The sequence below is a fragment of the Cryptomeria japonica genome, chromosome 7, assembly GCF_030272615.1.
Source record: "Cryptomeria japonica chromosome 7, Sugi_1.0, whole genome shotgun sequence".
In the NCBI taxonomy this organism is placed as follows: domain Eukaryota; kingdom Viridiplantae; phylum Streptophyta; class Pinopsida; order Cupressales; family Cupressaceae; genus Cryptomeria; species Cryptomeria japonica.
The window spans coordinates 57,725,140-57,745,718 of NC_081411.1; the positions used below are offsets into that span (position 1 = coordinate 57,725,140).

Genomic DNA, 20,579 nt, shown 5'->3' on the forward strand with positions numbered 1-20,579 from the left:
TCATTCTGGACTGATAATTAGTGCGTACGTGCTACTAAGCCTAAAACATGTTATCGCAGGGTAACAAATAATGGGAATAATACCTTGTACGCGCTTTTGAGTAAGAAGTACCATGTACGCGCTCCTTTGCCTTAAAAAAGTTACGGCAGGGCAGTGAACTAATAGTTTTCGTACCCCGTATGCGCTATTGGTAGTAGAAAAGATGTGAATGAAAAGGGAGGGAGGGAGAGAGAGAGAGAGAGAGAGAGAGAGAGAGAGAGAGAGAGAGAGAGAGAGAGAGAGAGAGAGAGAGAACGAGGGGGGGAGAGGGAAGGAGGGAGAGGGAGAGAGGGAGAGAAGAGGGGGGGAAGGGAGAGAGAGGGAGAGAGGGAGAGGGAGGGAGGGAGGGAGAGGGTGGGAGATGAGAGAGGGGGGAGGGAGAGGGAGGGAGAGGAGAGGGAGAGAAGAGGGGGAGAAGGGAGAGGTAGAGGGAGGGAGAGAGGGAGAGAAGAGGGGGGAGGGAAGGTAGAGAGAGGGGAGAGAGGTAGAGGGAGGGATAGAGAGAGAGAAGAGGGGGGTGGGAGAGAAGAAGGGGTATGGAGGAAGGGAGAGGGAGAGAGGGAAGGAGGGAGAGGGAGAGAGAGAGAGAGAGAGAGAGAGAGAGAGAGGAGGGAGGGACAGAGGGAGGGAGGGAGAAGGAGGGAGAGGAGAGAGAGAGAGAGGGAGAGAAGAGAGAGAGAGAGAGAGAGAGAGAGAGAGAGGTAGAGAGAGAAGAGGGGGTGGGAGAGAAGAAGGGGTATGGAGGAAGGGAGAGGGAGAGAGGAAAGGAGGGAGAGGGAGAGAGAGGGAGAGAGGGAGAGAAGAGGGGGGGAAGGGAGAGAGGGAGAGAGATAGAGGGAGGGAGGGAGGGAGAGAGAGAGAGAGAGAAGAGGGGGTGGGAGAGAAGAAGGGGTATGGAGGAAGGGAGAGGGAGAGAGGGAAGGAGGGAGAGAGAGAGAGGGAGAGGGGGGAGAGAAGAGGGGGGAAGGGGTATGGAGGAAGGGAGAGGGAGAGAGAGAGAGAGAGAGAGAGAGAGAGAGAGAGAGAGAGGGACGGAGGGAGGGAGAGGGAGGGAGAGGAGAGAGAGAGGGAGAGAAGAGAGAGGAGGGAGGGAGAGGGAGAGAGGGAGAGAAGAGGGGGGAAGGGAGAGGTAGAGGGAGGGAGAGAGGGAGAGAAGAGGGGGAGGGGAAGGTAGAGAGAGGGAGAGAGGTAGAGGGAGAGAGAGAGAGAGAGAGAGAGAGAGAGAGAGAGAGAGAAGAGGGGCGTGGAGAGAAGAAGGGGTATGGAGGAAGGGAGAGGGACAGAGGGAGGGACAGAGGGAGGGAGAGGGAGGGAGAGGAGAGAGAGAGGGAGAGAAGAGAGAGGGGGGAGGGAGAGGGAGAGGGAGAGGGAGAGAGAGGGGGAAGAGAGAGAGAGAGAGAGAGAGAGAGAGAGAGAGAGAGAGGGTGGGAGAGAAGGAGGGTGTGGAGGAAGGGAAAGGGAGAGAGGGAAGGAGGGAGAGGGAGAGAGAGGGAAGGAGGGAGAGAAGAGGGGGAAGGGAGAGAGAGGAAGAGAGGTAGAGGGAGAGAGAGAGAGAGAGGGAGGGAGGGAGAGAGAGGGAGATAAGAGAGAGGGGGAGGGAGAGGAAGGAAGAGAGAGGGGGAGGGAGAGGAAGGGAGAGAGAGAGGGAGAGAGGGGGGAAGAGAAGAGGGAGGGAGAGAGGGAGAGAAGAAGGGGTATGGAGGAAGGGAGAGGGAAGGAGGGGAGAGGGAGGGAGAGGGAGAGAGAGGGAGAGAGGTAGAGGGAGGGTGATGGGATGGGGTTTGGGATAGACTAACCTAGTCTATGCTCTTGGATCCTTTCCTTGGATCTCCTGGTGTTCTCCTCACACCCTAGGGTCTCTAGGACTTCTCTCTACTTGAGGAATCCCCTGACCTTGCCCAATCCACCCACCAATGAGTTGCTATGCTACTCTAAGGTCTCACCTACTCATGAGACTCAAAATCCCTTACTATGGCTAATAAGGGCTAATCTTGTTCCACACCTTCCAAGGTCTTAGCAAGGTTTTTTCAAGTCTATTTCATGGTCTATCCACCCATTCATGAGCCCCCAAGAGGTTTCAAGTCTCTAACCCCTTACCGATTTCGCAAATTTGTGTTTTTGCCTTCAAATAGGGCTACAAGGATTAGGACCAATTAGGCCTCCTAACCGGTCTTCTAGGGCTCCCTCTCACAAACAATGCACAAACAACTGCAACTCCCAAAATGGACTACCATTCAATTGGCAAGGGCTCAAGGATTTTCTAGGTTTTGGGCCTCCAAGTGGTCGTACAGTGCCTAGGGCAAATTTTGGGGTTTTTAAGGGTTTTTAAGGGTTTTTTGCAGGTTTCTAGGGTCTGCCTGGGTCACAGTGAGTACTTTAAGTTTTAGCCACCTTGTTTGGATTGGTGGAAGCTCCTCCTTCACACCAATTATGCTTCAAACACTCCTCTGCACTTCCTCCAAAGGATGCTCTCTCCACTAACCAACCTTGCTCTTCAAGACCTCTACACCAACAACCATTCCTAATTGGGCACTGTCCAATCTCGCCTAGGAATGGGTCTTTGCTTGGCCATCCTGCATTTTCAAGGGCCCTGCTTGCATGGGACTATAGTACAGGGTCTTCACTCTCATTCCCCATGGTTTCATGGTGTTTCCACAATGAGGAATGGAGTTAAGACTTCATTTACACAATCCTGTCCAAAACTGGACAATAAGAAGACAATTTTCAAACTATTTACAAACTTACTCAATCTGCAAGTAAAAACCTAAACTAACTACTTGAAATGAAAGTATTTACACCATGAAAGACAAACCACACAGTTTTGGACGTATCTCAATCCATTAATTTTCTTGTTTTCTTCATTCAAACTGACTGGTAACAACTTTACAGTCTCAATCTGATCTTTCTGCTAGGGTCGTACAAAGTCTGACATCTAACCCATTGTTTTAGGGTTTGCAAGTACTTATACTACCTATACCTCGGTCGGTATGTCACATTTAGGGTTGTCCATGCCAACCTAAGGATTTTGACATCATGGTGGAAAAGTTGCTTGACAACTTTTAAAAGTTGTATGCAACTTTTGCAACTTTTGAGCAACTTTCCCAATGTTGCTCTTCATGACTCCTAGACCCACAATGGGCCAACCTAAGGACACCACCATGATATGAAGGACCCCTAAACACCTCTAGGACACACATACCTTCCATCTTCAAGAAAATCACAATCTTAACTTATGAACCCTAAGACTTCCTCTAGGACCCTACCTAGGACCTATGAGCACATGGCTCATTATTTTATGTACAATGGCTTCTAAAGAAGCATAACACCAACAAGACAAAGAAAGAGAAAGATTCTGGAAGGGTGCTCCTGCACGCGAGAGAGCGAGAGAGAGAGAGAGAGAGAGAGAGAGAGAGGAGGGGGGTTGGGAGAGAAGAAGGGGTATGGAGGAAGGGAGAGGGAGAGAGGGAGAGAGGTAGAGGGAGAGAGGTAGAGGGAGAGAGAGAGAAGAGGGGGTGGGAGAGAAGAAGGGGTATGGAGGAAGGGAGAGAGGGAAGGAGGGAGAGAGAGAGAGAGAGAGAGAGAGAGAGAGAGAGAGAGAGAGAGAGAGAGAGAGAGGAGGGAAGGTAGAGGGAGGGAGAGGGAGAGAGAGAGAGGGAGAGGGAGAGGGGTAGGGAAAGAGGAGGGGTCTTAAGGGGTTACAGGATACCATATGACCTCTTAGGAAACAATACGACCTCTAATGACACCTAAGGGGTCATATGGTGGGCTAATAAATTGATATATTAAATTTAAAGTTATGAATAGAATATCATACAACGAGGCTCCAAGCGAACAAACAACGAGGCTTCACTAAAAAGCAAGTGTAAGAGCTTGACGTAACCCTAAGAGTACTGCTTAAGTTGCAGTGGGGTATGGAGGGAGGGAGGGAGAGAAGAAGAGAAAGAGGGATGGGGTATGGAGAGAGAGAGAGAGAGAGAGAGAGAGAGAGGCACCTTGTATGCGTTTGAGAGGGGGAGACAATACACGTACATGTGTATATATATGTTTAATATATTATATATATACATATATTATATGTATATAAACATATTATATATACAATATCATATTATACACATTATATATTACATATATTATATGTATATACACATTATATATAGAATATCATATTATACAATGGCGCGTACCCGATGTTTATAGTAAAGGTAGCGCGTACGCGCTATTTATAGGGAAAGAAGCGCGTACGCACTGCTTACACTATAAGTACCCCATACGCGTTTTTTAAACCATAAGTACCCCATATGCTCTTTTGAATGTTTAAGCTTGGAAATAGGCCTAGATGACAAAGTTACGGATTGGAAGTTTGATTTCCCTCCATTTCTTTCATTTTTGATGTGTTTTATTTTATCAACTCAGTTTATCGACTTTGTCATCATCAGGTTTACACTTCATCAAGTGGGTATTTCTAAAATTGCCACCATATTTTCACCTATCTTCTGAGCTTTCTAATCATATAATTTTTTTTCAATTTGAACAACAATAACATATTATTATTGAATTTCTTTTATCAGTGTCTCCATAGTTCTCACAGACATAGATGCACCATTTTTTGAATAACTTTTGATATACATATCCAAATTTTTAAAAAATTATATATTATTGTAGTGCACTTGATTCTTTACAATTTAAAAAAAAAAATTGTATTTTCAATTTGTTTAGTGCAACTTATGTTTCGTGCACGAACAGGTACCTAATTTTTCAGGATGTGTTCGATTGGAAAAATCATAAAAAAAAAATACTCAACAAAAAATTACAAAAAAATACACATCTTCTAGTGCTCACTCTTAACTATCTTTCTACCAAAGGATTTGTCAAAATACTAAATCTAACTATGACTTTTTTTATGCACACGTCAGACACTATGTTATGTTTTTCAGAAAAAATCAGGGTTTGTTTTTCGTGCGCGAATGATTTGACCCTCTTAATTTTATCCAATTTCGAATAAGTTTAGTAGTTTGGAAACTAGATTCAGAGTACTACAATATTTGTTCTTTGATTATCTTCATATCTTGAGTGGATGACTTTCAAAATTTGCCTCCAAGTTCAAGTTCACCTGATTTCAGAAGAAAAAAAAAAGTGTCCACTTATACCCCCCTTTTTTACCACCATCTTTGTGCACTTACCCCTTTATTTCATACTATAGAGATACAAATTCTGCAAAATGATCATTTCCCTTCTTCCTAACACTAGTGTATTATTATAGTTTCCAAAATTAACTTCTAGAAAAAAAAATTTAAAATTTTTTTAAAAAATTACATTGTTAATTGCATATATTGCTCAAGGTCCAAAAAAAAAATTAAATGCAATATTTTATTTATTTTTTGATAAAAGTGGATGAGACCACTAAAATGATATTGATTATATATATTTTTACATGTGTCTGGTTCAAAGAGCACCGAAGGGAAATAACCAGTAAGAAAACCCTTCAGTATTGCTCAAGAAAACATAAGCCTATCTACCCATTACAAAAAGCCCATAGGCATACCAAAACTCCCTAGATACATTGCAATGCATTGCCATCCGCATTAGATATAAATGAAGCTGTAAGAAACAGTCTAAGAAACAGTCTAACAGAGTGCATCTGAAGATGGAATGAAGAATGTCCACCAAAAATAAAAGATCCACATTAACTGCTCTTTCCAATTCCTCAAAAAAAGCCACCATCTGCCAAATTTGGCAAGAATTCTCCATAGAAAACAGAACATGATATTAGAGTGAAAAGCAAGACAAAGATCGAATGATAGCCATAAGTGTCCACCAACAATCAATTAAATGCAATATTATATGTAATTGAATAATTAAATAAAATGTTTGCAAATAGGCTAAAACAAGAGTAACAATGTAACATCAGTGATCACTGGAGGACTTTGTTCACAATTCACTTCAATAGAAACTCCAAAAATCTACTTAAAAAAGTAAACATTTGAAAAGCTTTTCACCAGAACCTTCCAAACTACTCAGGTTTCCCTAACTGTCTAATCTTCCATATTAATTATACATCTCAGGCCCTTTTTTTCCAGCATATAATCAAATGCCTTGTTGATCTCAGAAAGAGGGATTTCATCAGTAATGAACTTGTCTAGATTAATCTCCTGCATAAGAACATAAGCTAATTTAGCACTGGCAACTTGAAAGTTGAAATACATGAAAGTGTGTATTTGGCCCAAATTATGTAGACATTTACAGAATCACACAGAAAAGATCATAATGTTTTTTCTTACTTTGTTCATATATTTATCCACCAAACCTGGTAGATCTGTCCTGGGCTTATAGTTCCCAAAGAATGTTCCTTTTAGGGTTTTCTCGCTCAGAAAATTTACAGGATTGGTAGAGAAAACTGCATCTGAACTAGGCACCCCAACTAAAACTGCAACGCCCCACCCCTTCAAATCAAAACAAAGATGAACTAAAAATTAATTTGAGCAGCATACAGACACTTTTCTTCCTTTGTAAATCGAATACACCAGAAATCGATGAAGGTTGTGTGCAATACCAAAATCAGTTACCAAAATGAAAATCATTTTCATACAATTAGGGTTTGGGGCTATACGTCATGACAAGCTTCGAATGCCTGAATCATTGCATTAATATTCCCCGTGCACTCGATACTGTAGTCTACTCCTCCATCAGTCATTTCTGCAATTACCTGTAAAAACAAAGGAAGAAAATCTTCACATAAAAAAGAGCATTCACTGATTAAACCCTAATAAACCGAAACAGCTCAATGTATGTATATGTTTCAAGGACAGCGTGAAAAGGAGAGTTTTACAAACTTGTTGAACAGGTTTTCGATGATCTCGTGGATTTATATATTCCGTTACTCCAAACTCTTTTGCTGAAGAAAAGAAACAGAGCAAAGATTAGTAATAAGGATCTGTTCAGAAGATGAGTGGAGAGAGAGGACTCCAAAACCCTGAAAACCTAAAAGGAGCTTCTAGATCTATCCTTGAACTAAATTGGAGCGCTCATCGGTCATACACATTTACCTGTATATTTTTGAAAATTATAAAAATCAGGTTGGTTGTATAGCTTAGAAACCCTTAAGCAGTGAAAATACAGTCAGCAATTGATTAAAGATAACACTTTCATTTTTAATTGTTAAGTAGGACTGCATCAAAATACCCTCATATACCTTTTTCATATTTTCCAGGGTTAAAATCAATGCCTATAATTCTGGAAGCTCCAGCAATTCTTGCTCCTTCAGCGGCCTGAAAAATCACTCAAATTTTGAGTTTCAAGGTTTCAGAATCCTTGGTAATCAATGCTAAAACTAGGGAAAAATGACTAACAACGTTAAATTGAATTTTAAATTATAAATACAATTTATAATTTTCATTTAAATTATATAATATAAAAAATAATAAGACAATAATAGTTAAAAAGGTAGTTCAATATCCTGTTAAAAAATTATTTACAAATACATATTTTATGAAAATTATAAATTCTAATGTGGAGTGTGAAGTTCATATTTTTAAATTAATTGAAAATTTGTGATAGTATTTCTTACTGTTTTAAATCTCAATTTTAAAGTTAACTGTTAATGCTTTAAATATTAAATACTATTATTTGTCTTTTAAAAATATGCATATTATAATTTACTGGTTCTTCAAATAGAAACATGCCATCTACAATATTACTAATCTCAAATTTAACTTACATTAATCCTTTTATCAATAATCAACCACTTGACATTCCCAAGGGTGCAAGAGAAGTTGTTACTCCATCATGCAAGAAAGGGACTCCAAAGATAGGGTTACTCTAGAGAAGACAAATCCTCTTTGATTGTAGGAAATAAAGAAAGACAAAAGAAATATAGAATTGAAGAGAATGTGTTGAGATGAATAAAACATTTTGTCCTCCTCTTTTACTATGGCTAAGATCATGATAGATGGATCAATAAGGATTGGAACATTGAACAACTTCTAAAAATCAATAGAATAATAATAAATTCGTTTCATTGAAGTTTCATACATTCAATGGAATTAGAAATCTAAATTTTCAAAATGCAATTTGAAAAGTTGTTGAGTTTGACAAAAGACCACACTTCCCTCTTAAATGCTTTGAAAAGATTTCTTTTGCAGAGTTCAAAAGATAGGTTGATTCAAAAATAAGGTCATGATAGATGGATCAATAAGCATTGGAACATTGAACAACTTTCAAAAATCAGTAGGAAAATAGTATGTTGTGGTTTAGTCTTTAATTAGTTTTATTCAATTTTCATTACATTCAATAGAACTAGAAATCCAAATTTTCAAAATGCAATTTAAAAAGTTGTAGAGTTTGACAAAAGATCACACTTCCCTCTTAAGAGAGAGAAGATTTCTTTTGAAGAGTTCAAAAAAATAGATTGATTCAAATTGAAAATGATCAAAAATATTTTAAAACCACTCTTCATGATGATTGACACCTTAAACCATAAAAAACATTGTATATTTCCAAATTACTGAAAAAATCCATTCTGAAAAAGGTAAGAATGCAATTCAAGTGATAACAGTTCAATAATTAAACATTCCCTACATAATAAATGTTTACATACCGCAAGTCCAACACCTCCGAGACCAAATACTGCTACAGTCGAACCCTTCTTTGGCTTGGCCACATTTAATGCAGCGCCCATCCCTGATTTAACACAGAATTGTAACTACATCTACAATGAAGAACAATACTTTGCAATTTTGACGATTCAGTTAATGTTGAAGGTACCTACCTGTGGAGACACCGCAACTTAGAATGCACACTTTGTTGAGAGGAGCGGCAGGGTTTATTTTGGCAACAGAGCCAACGTGTGCTACAGTGTATTGACTGAATGATGATGTTCCCAGGAAGTGATAAATGGGTTCTCCTCCGATAGAAAATCTAGATTTGCCGTCACTAAGCATGACTCCTCTGTCCGTGTTAATCCTTAGCAAATCACACATATTGCTCTCTTCTGATTTGCAGTGCCTGCATTCTCCGCACTCCCCTGTAAACACAGGCAGAACATGGTCGCCCGGCTTCAGATCGGTTACTCCTCCTCCCACACTTTCCACCACTCTGTCATTGCCAATTGTCAAATTGTCAAATTAAGTATTAAATGTATGAAGTTTCTACAGTTCATGATAGCTTAGTTTGATGATTTTTGGATTCGATTGTGTTAGATTTTTTTTAACGTTTTTATCATGTTCCATTATATTTTACATTTTCTTCATCAATGTTTCAGGTCATGCTCCATGATCCATCATCAAGATGAAAAGAAATGTGATGGATCATGTGATCCATTGATAAAATAATCCAACACATTTAAATCCAAAAATCATCAAACTAAATTAAATAATATTTATCAATAGACCCGACTTACTCAAATTCATCCAACTAGTGCTATCTGAATTAGGTTAAACTTAGAAAGGAATTGACTATTAGGAACTTTGGTCTATTAGATTTATTATGAAAATTTGAGTAATTTAGATTGATCGTACGTCAGCTCTAACAAATTTGGTATTGGGTGTTTGGCCTCAATCAGTCATTTGCAATTCTATTTGAATAATTTCCATTTTTTATGGAGAATTATTCATCCTCTTCAACTAAGAGCCAAATCCTGGCCTCATCTCTTATGATATCAGAGCTTTGCACTCAACAAGACTTGATCTCTAGTGGGCTCATTAAGAACCTTTCAACTTTATCAGCAGACCGAAGACTTATTTACTCCAACTGAAAAATTTAGATTTGATCAAACCTCAATTTTCACAATGAATCTATTAACCTTATTTACACAATCTATCTAATTAGATTAGGCTTGAAAGGAATTGACTATTAGGAACTTAGGTCTATTAGATTTATTATGAAAATTTGAGTAACTTCAATTGATCAGACTTCAGTTTTGACAATCTGGGTATTGGATGCTTGGCCTCAATCAGTTAGTTCCAATTTTATTTGAATAATTTTTTTTTTTGGAAGATTATTCTTTTTTAATTAAGAGCCAAATCTCCATTTCATCTCTTATGATATCAGAACTTTGCACTTAACAATACTCCATCTCTAATGAATTTATTAAGAATCTTTCAACCTCACCAAAAATTTAGATTGACCAAACCTCGATTTTCACAATGAATCTATTAACCTTATTTACACATTCAATCTAATTTGATGGGTAAATTAGATAGATCAGACCTTTGTTCTTGCAATTTTAAATTGGGTAATTAATATTTGGGCTCCAATTTCTACACTTTCACATTTCATCTAATTTGATGAATAGATTAGATTGATCAGACCTCAGTTCTCACAATTTCAAATAAATGTGCTATTTTAGAGATATGAGATACAGAGGCAAGGAAATAGGAAATTTACCCGGCGGCTTCATGTCCAAAGATGCGTGGGAAAATACGAGTTTTGGCCCTGCAATAGAAGAGGAGCAGCATTGAAATTTATGTTAAAGAAAATTTCAGCATACCGGTATTGATAGTACTAGGCATTTGGGGGAACTGACCTTTGCTTGCCAGAAAACAAGATCTGTGCGACACAAGGAAGTGTAAGCGATTTTGATCCTGACTTCCAATGCCTGTGGCGGCGCAACTTGTATTTGTTCAATCTTGAGGGGGCCCCCTGCCTTCCATGCCACAGCAGCTGCTCACAGACCCAAATTGCACAAAAGCTTTCTTTTACACAGATAAATCTTCAAACAACTTTCAACAATGATCAAATAATGAAGGCACCCACATTCCAGGTTCTCGCTGTTGTGGAATGGAAAAAATCAGAGTAGAGAAAGAAAGGCAAAAGTTACCTTTACAAGTGAGGATCTGTCCTGGAAGAGGAATCGACATTTTCGTTATTGTTAGAACTCCTTCGCTTTCGAATGCACAAATGTAATGCTGATGATTTTGGGTGAAGAAAGGCCTGGAGAAATAGTTTCTTACAGGAAGTGGGCTGTCAGTCGCTTGATTTTGACAGTCAGCCCTGCCTGTCAAGCAATTTTTCTTGACAGTTATTCGAAGTTACTCAAAATATATCCAAAAATTGAAATAGAAAAGAGCAATTCTTTTAAAATTTCACTATCTATTTGATTGTTTTTGCAGATATAAACAGTAAAAATTACCAAATACGGTCATACAGTCATCAAATTCAAGGCATGGTTTCCTGACGGCGGTAATCTATGTCCTTACGTTCTGAATCCAACTTGAAATGCTGGCACACTGAAGTTGATTGATCGCGCTAAGTTTCAGATATTTTCCCACTTGCTGTACGGGGAGAAGGACGTAAGATTTTGAAGCATATTTTATAAATATCTTAAAACAACAATTTAATTTGAGATAAATAAAATTTAATAATATTTAGTTTTAGATTTAATATAAATTTAATAAAATTTATTATTAGATATGTTGTTAATATTTTTTTAATATATTTAAAAATCAAGATTTGTGAGATAAGGAAATTTTTGTTTCTTATTTTGATTCATTTTTGTTTTAACTGAAAAGGGGTAAAAATTTATTCAAAAACAAGAATAATACAAAGCACAGAAATTAACCAATCCTAGGGGAAGAGCACCAATAGATAACATAATTCCCATAACGGTCACCTTATTGTCATGTTGACCCCCCAATAACCGTCATAGTGAAAACACCATTAATAAATTTGTTTTGTACCAATAGCCGATCATTTTTTGTATTTTTTTGTTCATAATTGGCCCATTTGTGCACTACTATTGGAACATTTGTGCACCGCTATTGGGACATTTGTCAACAAGTACTAGCGATTTTGAGTTGACGGTTACTGGAACATCTTTAGTTAGGTATCAGGCGACACTTTGAAATGAGTACTTTTTGACCTTTGTGCGCATAACTGATTCCACAGCGTGCATCGTTACTACCCAGAAGCCAAATCAATAGCTATAAGCAGTTAAGTCGCATACGAAGACAACTAAAAAAAAAATCAAAATCCGATGTACCATTTAGGATCTGTGGGTGCGCGAAGTTAGCTATGACGTCTATTGGTGCTCTTCCCCTATCAGTCTCCACTAAGTTATCCAACTTTTGCGACAAATCCGGGGGTAATTGGCCCCAATCCACAATATTCCAACTATACATAGGATCCAACACCCATCTGGCCAAACGATCCGCAACACCATTCCATTCTCTTGGCACATGATTAAAAGTCACAAAATCCAAAGAAGCACACAAATTAAGAATTCATTTAATAACCGAAGCAAGCTGCCAACAAACATCATCCAACTGTCGCCTGTTCAACAAAGTCACCACAATCTGTGAATCAGACTCACAAATGATCTTTTGCAACCCAAGAGCACAACTCCACTCAACAACATATAAAATGGCAAGGGCTTCCATCAAATTGTTAGAATGCAAACCCTTGTAAATAGACAAAATAAACTGAACAACACCAAAACTATCTCACCCAACTCCACCAATACCAGCATGACCTGGATTACCACAAGAGGAACCATCAGTATTGATTTTCAAAACCCCTTGAGGAGGAGGGCACCAATGCCCCTCTCTGATTATCTTTCGAAGAGGATGGCGACACCTATTTTGCATGACTCAATGGACTCTCAGAATACCACCCTAAAGAGGACTATTGAGACGAACACAAAAAACAACATCTCCTGGATCCACATGTTCTGCATTAAACAAACATATAGTAATGCCTAGGATATTGATGTGGACGCATTAGCTACTCTAATACGAACTTCTTTTAAATTTCAAAGTATTTATAGAATGAATTAAGATTTGTCTTTAAATACTCAATAGATAAATAATAATTTTTATATTTTACAACGACTAAAACACTTGCTTGGTGACACTGGCACCAAGATTCCAATTCTTGTTGGGCAGCTATGCTCGCAAGCTTTGTGCTTTTGCTAGGTTGGTGGACTTGCAGATTTGAAAAACAATAGTGTTCGATACCTTAAAAAGTGCCCCTTACTGAGCAATAATAATAATTTTTATATTCTAATATATTCATAACAAAAAATTAAATTAAAAACTTACAAATTTATTTCACTCACAAATCTAACTCAAAATATCAAATACATAAAAATATAAATGAATCAAACTATTAACTTATTTTCATGTTGAAGTATATCACACGCATGCGAGAACAACCTTATCAAAATGACCTAAGAGCAATAGGGTATACTGTTGAACACTAGCAGAAGCTGAGAGTGGGGGGTGAATCAACATACACAAAAACTTGATTTCATTAAGTTTTTGAACATTAACATGAACATTCAAACACTTATGCATAAAACTAAACAACCGAATCATCAAAAACATCCACACAAGAACACTGGAATTTTTTTAACGTGGAAAACCCAAATAAGGAAAAATCACAATGAGAATCTAACTCACAATATATGTTAACTGTTTACAATGAAAAAGGCTTACTGCTTCAGACTTGCAAACTAAGGTGTACAACCTTAGGAAAGATACAAAATAAGGACTCGCACAACTGAAGATCACTTCTTCAAGGCACAATACAAAATAATTGACCAAATACAATAATAATAGACTAAGCTATATACAAAATAGCATTTGTCGAAATGCGAATAACAATTTTCACAATTTTATACTCATTTGTCTACTCTACATAACTTTTGGACCACTACTACACATCATATTCATACTGTAGTCATCATACCATATTACACCATACTTTTTTGCACATCATCTTGGTGCACACACCCAGATGTTAAAGGATATTAGAGTTACTTTTGATGAGCCTACTGCTATATTCTATGACAATCCAAGTGTTATTAATATTTTTAAGAATCCAGTGTTGCATTCTAAGACAAAGCATATATCAATCAAGTTTCATTTCTTGAGAGAGAAGGTAAATGAGAAGGAAGTCAGGTTCGAGTATGTCTCTACAAAGGAACATATTGCAAATATCTTCACGAAGCCTTTGCCTAAAGATACATTTGAGTATCTCAGAGAAAACCTAGGGGCGATTGCCCCTCCTGATGAGAACTAAGATGCATGGCGTTGCTTCAGTCCGGTGGACTTCACAAAGATATCTTGTGATCCAGATTGATGAGTGAGGCTGCTACTCAAGGGGAGTAGTTAGTGGTGTGTTTCAGATATTTAGAATTGTTACAGTGTGTGTCAAAGGGGGAGAGAATTAAGATTTGTGTTGCCTTTTGCATTGATGTCAAAGGAGGAGATAGTCATGTGAAAAACCCTATGAGCGAGAGAGCTATGTTGCAGCTGTGTGCATAATCTAAGGGGGAGATTGTTGGTTGTTGATTTCTTTCTTTGCATTGATTGTTTTTCACATTCATATGTTGTCATCAATACCAATGGGGGAGATTGTTGGATATTGATGAGAAGTTTGTTGGAATGATGTGTTGTCATTGATGTCAACACATTCTTCTGTGTACTCCAGTGTTGTAGTTAGATTGGATGAGTTAGTTTCACCAGTATGTTGTAGTTAAACTGTTATGGTTTAATGAGTTCTGAGATATGCATGTTTAGTTGATTCAACAGAAGTTTCAGTTATCCGCATGTTGATTTGATCAAGTTATGAGGTTCGGTATTGTGGTTGATATTCAGTTGTTCATGTTATTTGGTATTCTGGTTTGTGTTCTAAATTCCTCTGGAATTGCATTATATTGGTTTACAGATTTGGCAGTGTTTGGAACGTTCAGGTGTGTCCTCAATTCAGATGGTTCATGATTTGGAAGTCCGCAAGTGAATCCTTCAGTTTATCAGTCAGTTGAGTTGATGCTCTTGAGCTTCAGTATAATGATGATGGAAATTCTAGTAAGTGGTGATGTTGTGCTTGTTTCTGGTGTGATTCACATTGTTTGTGGATGTTTCTAGATCAAGTCCTATCTATGCTGATGGCCCACATTGATTGTTGTGCACGTTATTGATCATTTTCTCGATCCTATGGTGTTCTTCGTGTTATGCGACATTCATGATGATTGTAGTGTGTTGTGGATGACCGAGGCATAATTATTGTTGGTGCTATGTGTTCGAGGAGCTGATTTGGGTCTAGACTGTGTCCTAGTTGACATTGTTCTGAGCATGTGAGGTTATTATTTTCTAATTTGTAATGAGGGTTTAGCCGACCTTGAAATATAGGTTGAGGGTTTGTATAAATACATGGAATATTCATTTGTGAGATGTATCTGCATGTACGAAAATTGAACTGATCTTTCAGTTGCAGAGAAGAAGTGCAAAAGAGTGTGAATAAGTGGAAATAGCAGAGTTTGAGTATTTGTTCTTAACCGGGACTATAACTAGGTATTGGGAGATGTTATTTTCATAGTTCATGTAATCGAGATTGTTGTCTGAATCTTGTAAGGCAGTGAGCCTTTCTAGGGTTGTAGCCCTTCTTGTATTTGAGTAGTGAGCTTTAGGTAGTGTGCCTGAATGCATGTGCATTCCCCATTGTAATATTTCATTTACTCCTAACTGGGTATTATCTCATTTTGGGTAGGTTCCCACTCTGTTTTTTTCTCTTAAACGGGTTTTCCATGTCAAAATCTTAGTGTTATGTGTGTTATTGATGTGGTATTGATTTGTTCTTTAATTATTTATTATCATATTTGAATTTAAGTTTGACTTGTGTAGAATTTGGGAGCAAACTGACTCACGCGTCCCTCTCAGTTTGTTGCATTGTTGCCAACAGGTTTTTGATAAAATGTCTTTGAAATTTTATCAAACTGTGAAACAAGTTTTATGTTATGGATCTCCTTGGAATTACTCCAATGTACTTTTACTCGCAATCAATTATCTATATAAAGAGTTTCATGCTCTATGTCTTTGGCTTGGACTTGGCGGAGCTATATTGTTAGAACTTAGAATCGGTTAAACATGGTAAATAAGCTTAATGAAAATCACCCACTAATTGACCAAAATCACCAAAAATGAGTCAATGGTGCAAATCCTATTTTTCTCTCATGTCTACTACAAAATGGGCATTCAAATGTTAAAATGGGGGAGGAATGGACAGTTCTACAACTTTGAGGTTTGTTTTTGTTGTTAGTGAGTCACAATTTTTCTAGGATTCACTTGGTTTGAAAGTCGAGAGGTTTATAAATGCTTTCATTAGTTGACTATGATGAGGTTTGGGAATGTTTATTTCATTTCTCTCATACACAATTTTAAGCCTTTTTTTTAATATGATAGACTATAGAAGCTTCAATCATTGATAGTTTCTAAATTTCAATGTGATTTCACATACTTATTTATTAGCATAATTTTTTAGTAATGGGCAGATGGTTTAAGGGTACATACTGAGTTGCCTCCCTTTGATATATGCATAGAAAACATTCCTTACTAGATCTCTTCACCTCACATTTTAAAGCTTTTGTTAGTAGCACTTTAGAAATGCAACCCTAATGCTCCAGAAGAAGTTCACCAACCACCTCTTTGCAAAACTAGAGGATGCTCAATTCAACCGCTTTGCAAAAAATGTTAGTCTTCTAGCTAAGTTAGTGCTACTCATGCATGTGAGTAAGAATCTCTTTACACCATACCCTAAGGTGGATTGATCGGTAGTGACAATTGAACCCAAAACTTGTCCTCCCCCATTAAATTTGGGTGAGTGGCCCGATGGATTTACAAGATTGTGCTTTGTAAGAAAGAATAAGACCTTGGGTGCCATCTTCACGAAAAAAACACTGTTTTGCACCTAATGAAAAAAGCTAGCCTATGGGTTGACAAACATAAAATGCTAAATGATTTTCTTTGCTACAACAATTAGCTCACAATACTTTTTTGTATTCTTCCAAGTCCTGTATATGGGTGAAGCCAAGTATTGAACCTTCAGCATGTGAAAGCAAAAGAGTTATTATTAGAGGATTCTAGTTTGCCTCTAGAAGGCCCCTTTGTTTCTCGCAAAAGGCTTGCAAAGTTGTCAATAACCAAAGGATCTATAGATGACATTAAGTGTGATGATAGTACAACTTGGAAATTTTAGATGACATTAAGTGTGATGATAGTATAAATTGGAAATTTTTGTAAGAGAATGGATTAGATGGTGGATAATGAAGTGAGGAAAGTATTCAAGCTAAAATTGTTCATAAAAAATGTAGGATAAAAAGAAATAACAAACAAAAGAAGCCAAGAAATTCCAAAAATTTGTTTACAATTCATCATTAACAATTCAATTTGGATGCATGCATCTTCCCTTAGTTTGTTTAAATGGAAGATATCGAGCATTTGCTTTTGTACAAGAACAAGAAACTTACTCATTCAATAATACCCTTTTACACTTTGTCTTCCAATAGTTCTAATCTCCATACATAAAACAATATTTCTTAGTGTTGCAGCCACCACATTGATTTTAGAAGAGTTGGCTTTACATTTGGTTTGTTAACATATCTGATATTTTTAACGCTAACCAAATGGAGGAATAAAAAATATCCTTTTAAATCAATTAGCTCACCAAAACACTGCAAGCTTTTGTTTTTCCTTTGCATCTTTAATGTTTCTGGACCTCATAGAGTTTGTATGGTAAATATCGTTGAGTTATTTGTCCCAATATAACAATCAACTAAATACAGGGTTTAGATTCAGGGCACATTATGGGGCATGCTAAATTCAAAATAGTTTGAATATCCCAAGAACAACCTATCTTATAGCAATAAAGACAATATCCTTTTAATGTTGTTTATTTTTGCCTTTCAATATATTATCCAAAGTATATTTGATATAAGAACAATTAGCTCACCAGAACACTGCCAGCTTTTGTTTTTCCTTTGTATCTTAAATGTTTTTGGAACTCATAGAGTTTGTATGGTAAATGTCATTGAGTTGTTTGTCCCAATATAGCAATCAACTAAATACAGGGTTTAGATTTAGGGTGCATTATGGGGCATGCTAAATTCAAAATAGTTTGAGTATCCCAAGAACAACCTATATCTTATAGCAACAAAGACGATATCTTTTTAATGTTATTTATTTTTGCCTTTCAATATATTATCCAAAGTATATTTTCTATCGGTGTTACTCTTGCACCTCCTTTTGGTGCAAGTGCTAGTGTAGTTATTTTCCCATTTCTTTTAGAAGCAATTTACAGAATTTTTAGAATCTCTATTAAACATTACTTTAATGAATTTATTAACTTAATCTTAACTTAAAAGACAATTAAAATTATAAATTAAGAGGAAATTAATTTTTTTTTCAATTATATTAAATTTTAAGATAAGGTAAGTTATATGAGTAGAATAATATTGGAGTAATTAAGGTAGGGTGTAATGAAAGACTATCATATTTGTATGTTGATCTATTTTAGACTTTCTCGCTATTTTTAGCTTCATCATAGGTCTTGCCTATTAGCTATTGCTATTGTCTTTCTCCTCCCATTCTTGTGACATTTTTTTCGTTAATTTAATTTTAAAAAAAGGACTACTAGATATCTAGGATCATTTCATATTAGAACAAATTATATGCCTATAATAATTGTCCTTGAATATATTTTTCCCTTTTTTATTGTCATCATTTGTATTTCATCCTAATACAATTTTAATTAACCAAGCAACTTATTGGATTGCCCACTTTAAACTGTGGTACCAAGTATTTCTATAGTTTGATTATTCATTCTAATTTTAAACTTCTAGCTTAATCAAATTAGTCAAATACTTAGATTGGATAGCTAACTCATAAGATGTAATTTATGGTTTAATTAATTTAATTTAAATTTAGATATAAATAAATTAATTATTCTAAATTATCCATAATCAAATCAATAAAAATCTTAAATCACACCTTGTGAATTAACTAACCAATCAAATATAGAAAAGTAAAAAAAGAACACATAAATTAGATAAATTAGGATAAAACTAAGAATCAAGAAAGGTATTTAGAAGTCGTTATTCCAACATCATTCAAATAAAACGTGATTTCAATGGATATGATATAAAACATGATTTCAATGGATATGATATTGATAATAAATTAGATAAATTAGGATAAAACTAAGAATCAAGAAAGGTATTTAGAAGTCGTTATTCCAACATCATTCAAATAAAACGTGATTTCAATGGATATGATATTGATAATCAATGCTTCAATGTTAATTGCTTAATATTGCAACATCTACTTTCTTCATGTGGGATTGGATGAAAATGGAAGAGTAGGCTCCAATCTATATAGATCTTAAGAGAACATTGGATCGTGGAGATCAAACTTTTATTCATGAGTTTGATCCACGATTGATAGTTATCATGAGGAGTTGTGATAATCAATTTGTAAAATGGGCGAGGATGACTAGGTCTAAAGCCTCTTGATTGATGAGTTGATATAATTATTTATTTTTTAATTAATTTGTGATCTTGAGTTAGGCAAAGCAATTGATTTGTCAATGGTGAGTTAACTAAATTAATTAGTTAGTTAATTATTGTGTTGGGAATTAATGCTTTTGATTATGAGTGTTTATGGTGAAAGTGGATAATGGAACAATAATATTGAAAGACTAAATGAATTCAACCACAAAACCCTAGCCTAACAACAAAAAAGATCCACCATAACATATGAAGACTACCTAAGACAATGCAAATCAAATAAAATCACAAAGATTATACCATCACATGTCCAATAGAGTTTGGATATCCATTCTTCCTATCTCCATTGATCTTGCTTGACATATTTGCTCTCAGATTTTATGTGTGCACAAGAGCTCAACAAAGAACGGAAATGTGGTTATAAGTAGGCTTGATTACATATGAAAGTTCAAAAGCGTAGTTGGGTCGAATAGAATGATTAGGGTTGATAATGAAGGAAGCATCTCCTTATATAGAAGACACTATAAGAAATGGAGGGATAAGATTGAGAGGTGTAAAAGATAAATGGTCGGTTATGATTAGAGGGTAGGTAGAGGAAATAAGAAAATAATGAGAGGGTAGGTAGTGTAGGAATTAAGAGATGAATGACATGTGTCATAAGTAGAAAAGGCTAATGAATTAATTAAATAAATAAAGATTCATTTAATTAATAGAAGAAGTAGGATCAGAAGGGTAATTTAAATAAATAAAAGTATTTATTTAAATGAGAAATAAGGCTAGAAGAGGATAAATGAATTAATTAAATAAATAAAGATTTGTTTAATTAATAGAAGAATTAGGCTTAAAATAATTAAATAAATAAAGATATTTATTTAATTAGATAGGACAATTTTAGGTGTCTACATTTTGCCCCTCTTTGAGACAATGCAGCTTGTTGTGTTGTTTCAAAGAAGATAAGATGAACTGTTACAAAGTTGCCCCAAGATGGGAATGATATTGCCCCCTCGAGAGAATGGATGAAAATGACTGAAAAGATTGCAGACAATCTCTTGATAAGAAAGAAAGGCTAGAATGACCGACGACATAGGATAGAGTGACAGAGTCACGGGATAAAGAAGACTGACTCAGGAGACTAGGGCTAGGGTAGTCTATAAGATAGACTATGAGGGGAAAACATCCTCATTGTCATCCACGCACCTAAGAGATCAGAGTGTAGAGAGAACAGAGAGCAGTCAATAGCGATGGCATTGGTGCACAGATTCAA

At 36.4% G+C, this 20,579-nt stretch overlaps 1 protein-coding gene across 1 annotated transcript in view; it reads right to left on the reverse strand.

Annotated features, from left to right (window-relative positions):
• Positions 1 to 5,867: 5,867 nt before the first annotated feature.
• The window catches only part of LOC131047195 (alcohol dehydrogenase), a 96,118-nt gene continuing 81,406 nt past the window's right edge, over positions 5,868 to 20,579 (reverse strand). Inside the window, exons 4-11 of the mRNA XM_059207930.1 lie at positions 10,423 to 10,449; positions 8,807 to 9,132; positions 8,636 to 8,718; positions 7,232 to 7,307; positions 6,873 to 6,934; positions 6,650 to 6,745; positions 6,321 to 6,482; positions 5,868 to 6,191 (exon numbers count right to left, since the gene is read on the reverse strand). Of these exons, the coding sequence (XP_059063913.1) occupies positions 6,075 to 6,191; positions 6,321 to 6,482; positions 6,650 to 6,745; positions 6,873 to 6,934; positions 7,232 to 7,307; positions 8,636 to 8,718; positions 8,807 to 9,132; positions 10,423 to 10,449 (949 nt within the window). The 3' untranslated portion in view covers positions 5,868 to 6,074. The remainder of the gene's footprint in view (positions 6,192 to 6,320; positions 6,483 to 6,649; positions 6,746 to 6,872; positions 6,935 to 7,231; positions 7,308 to 8,635; positions 8,719 to 8,806; positions 9,133 to 10,422; positions 10,450 to 20,579) is intronic.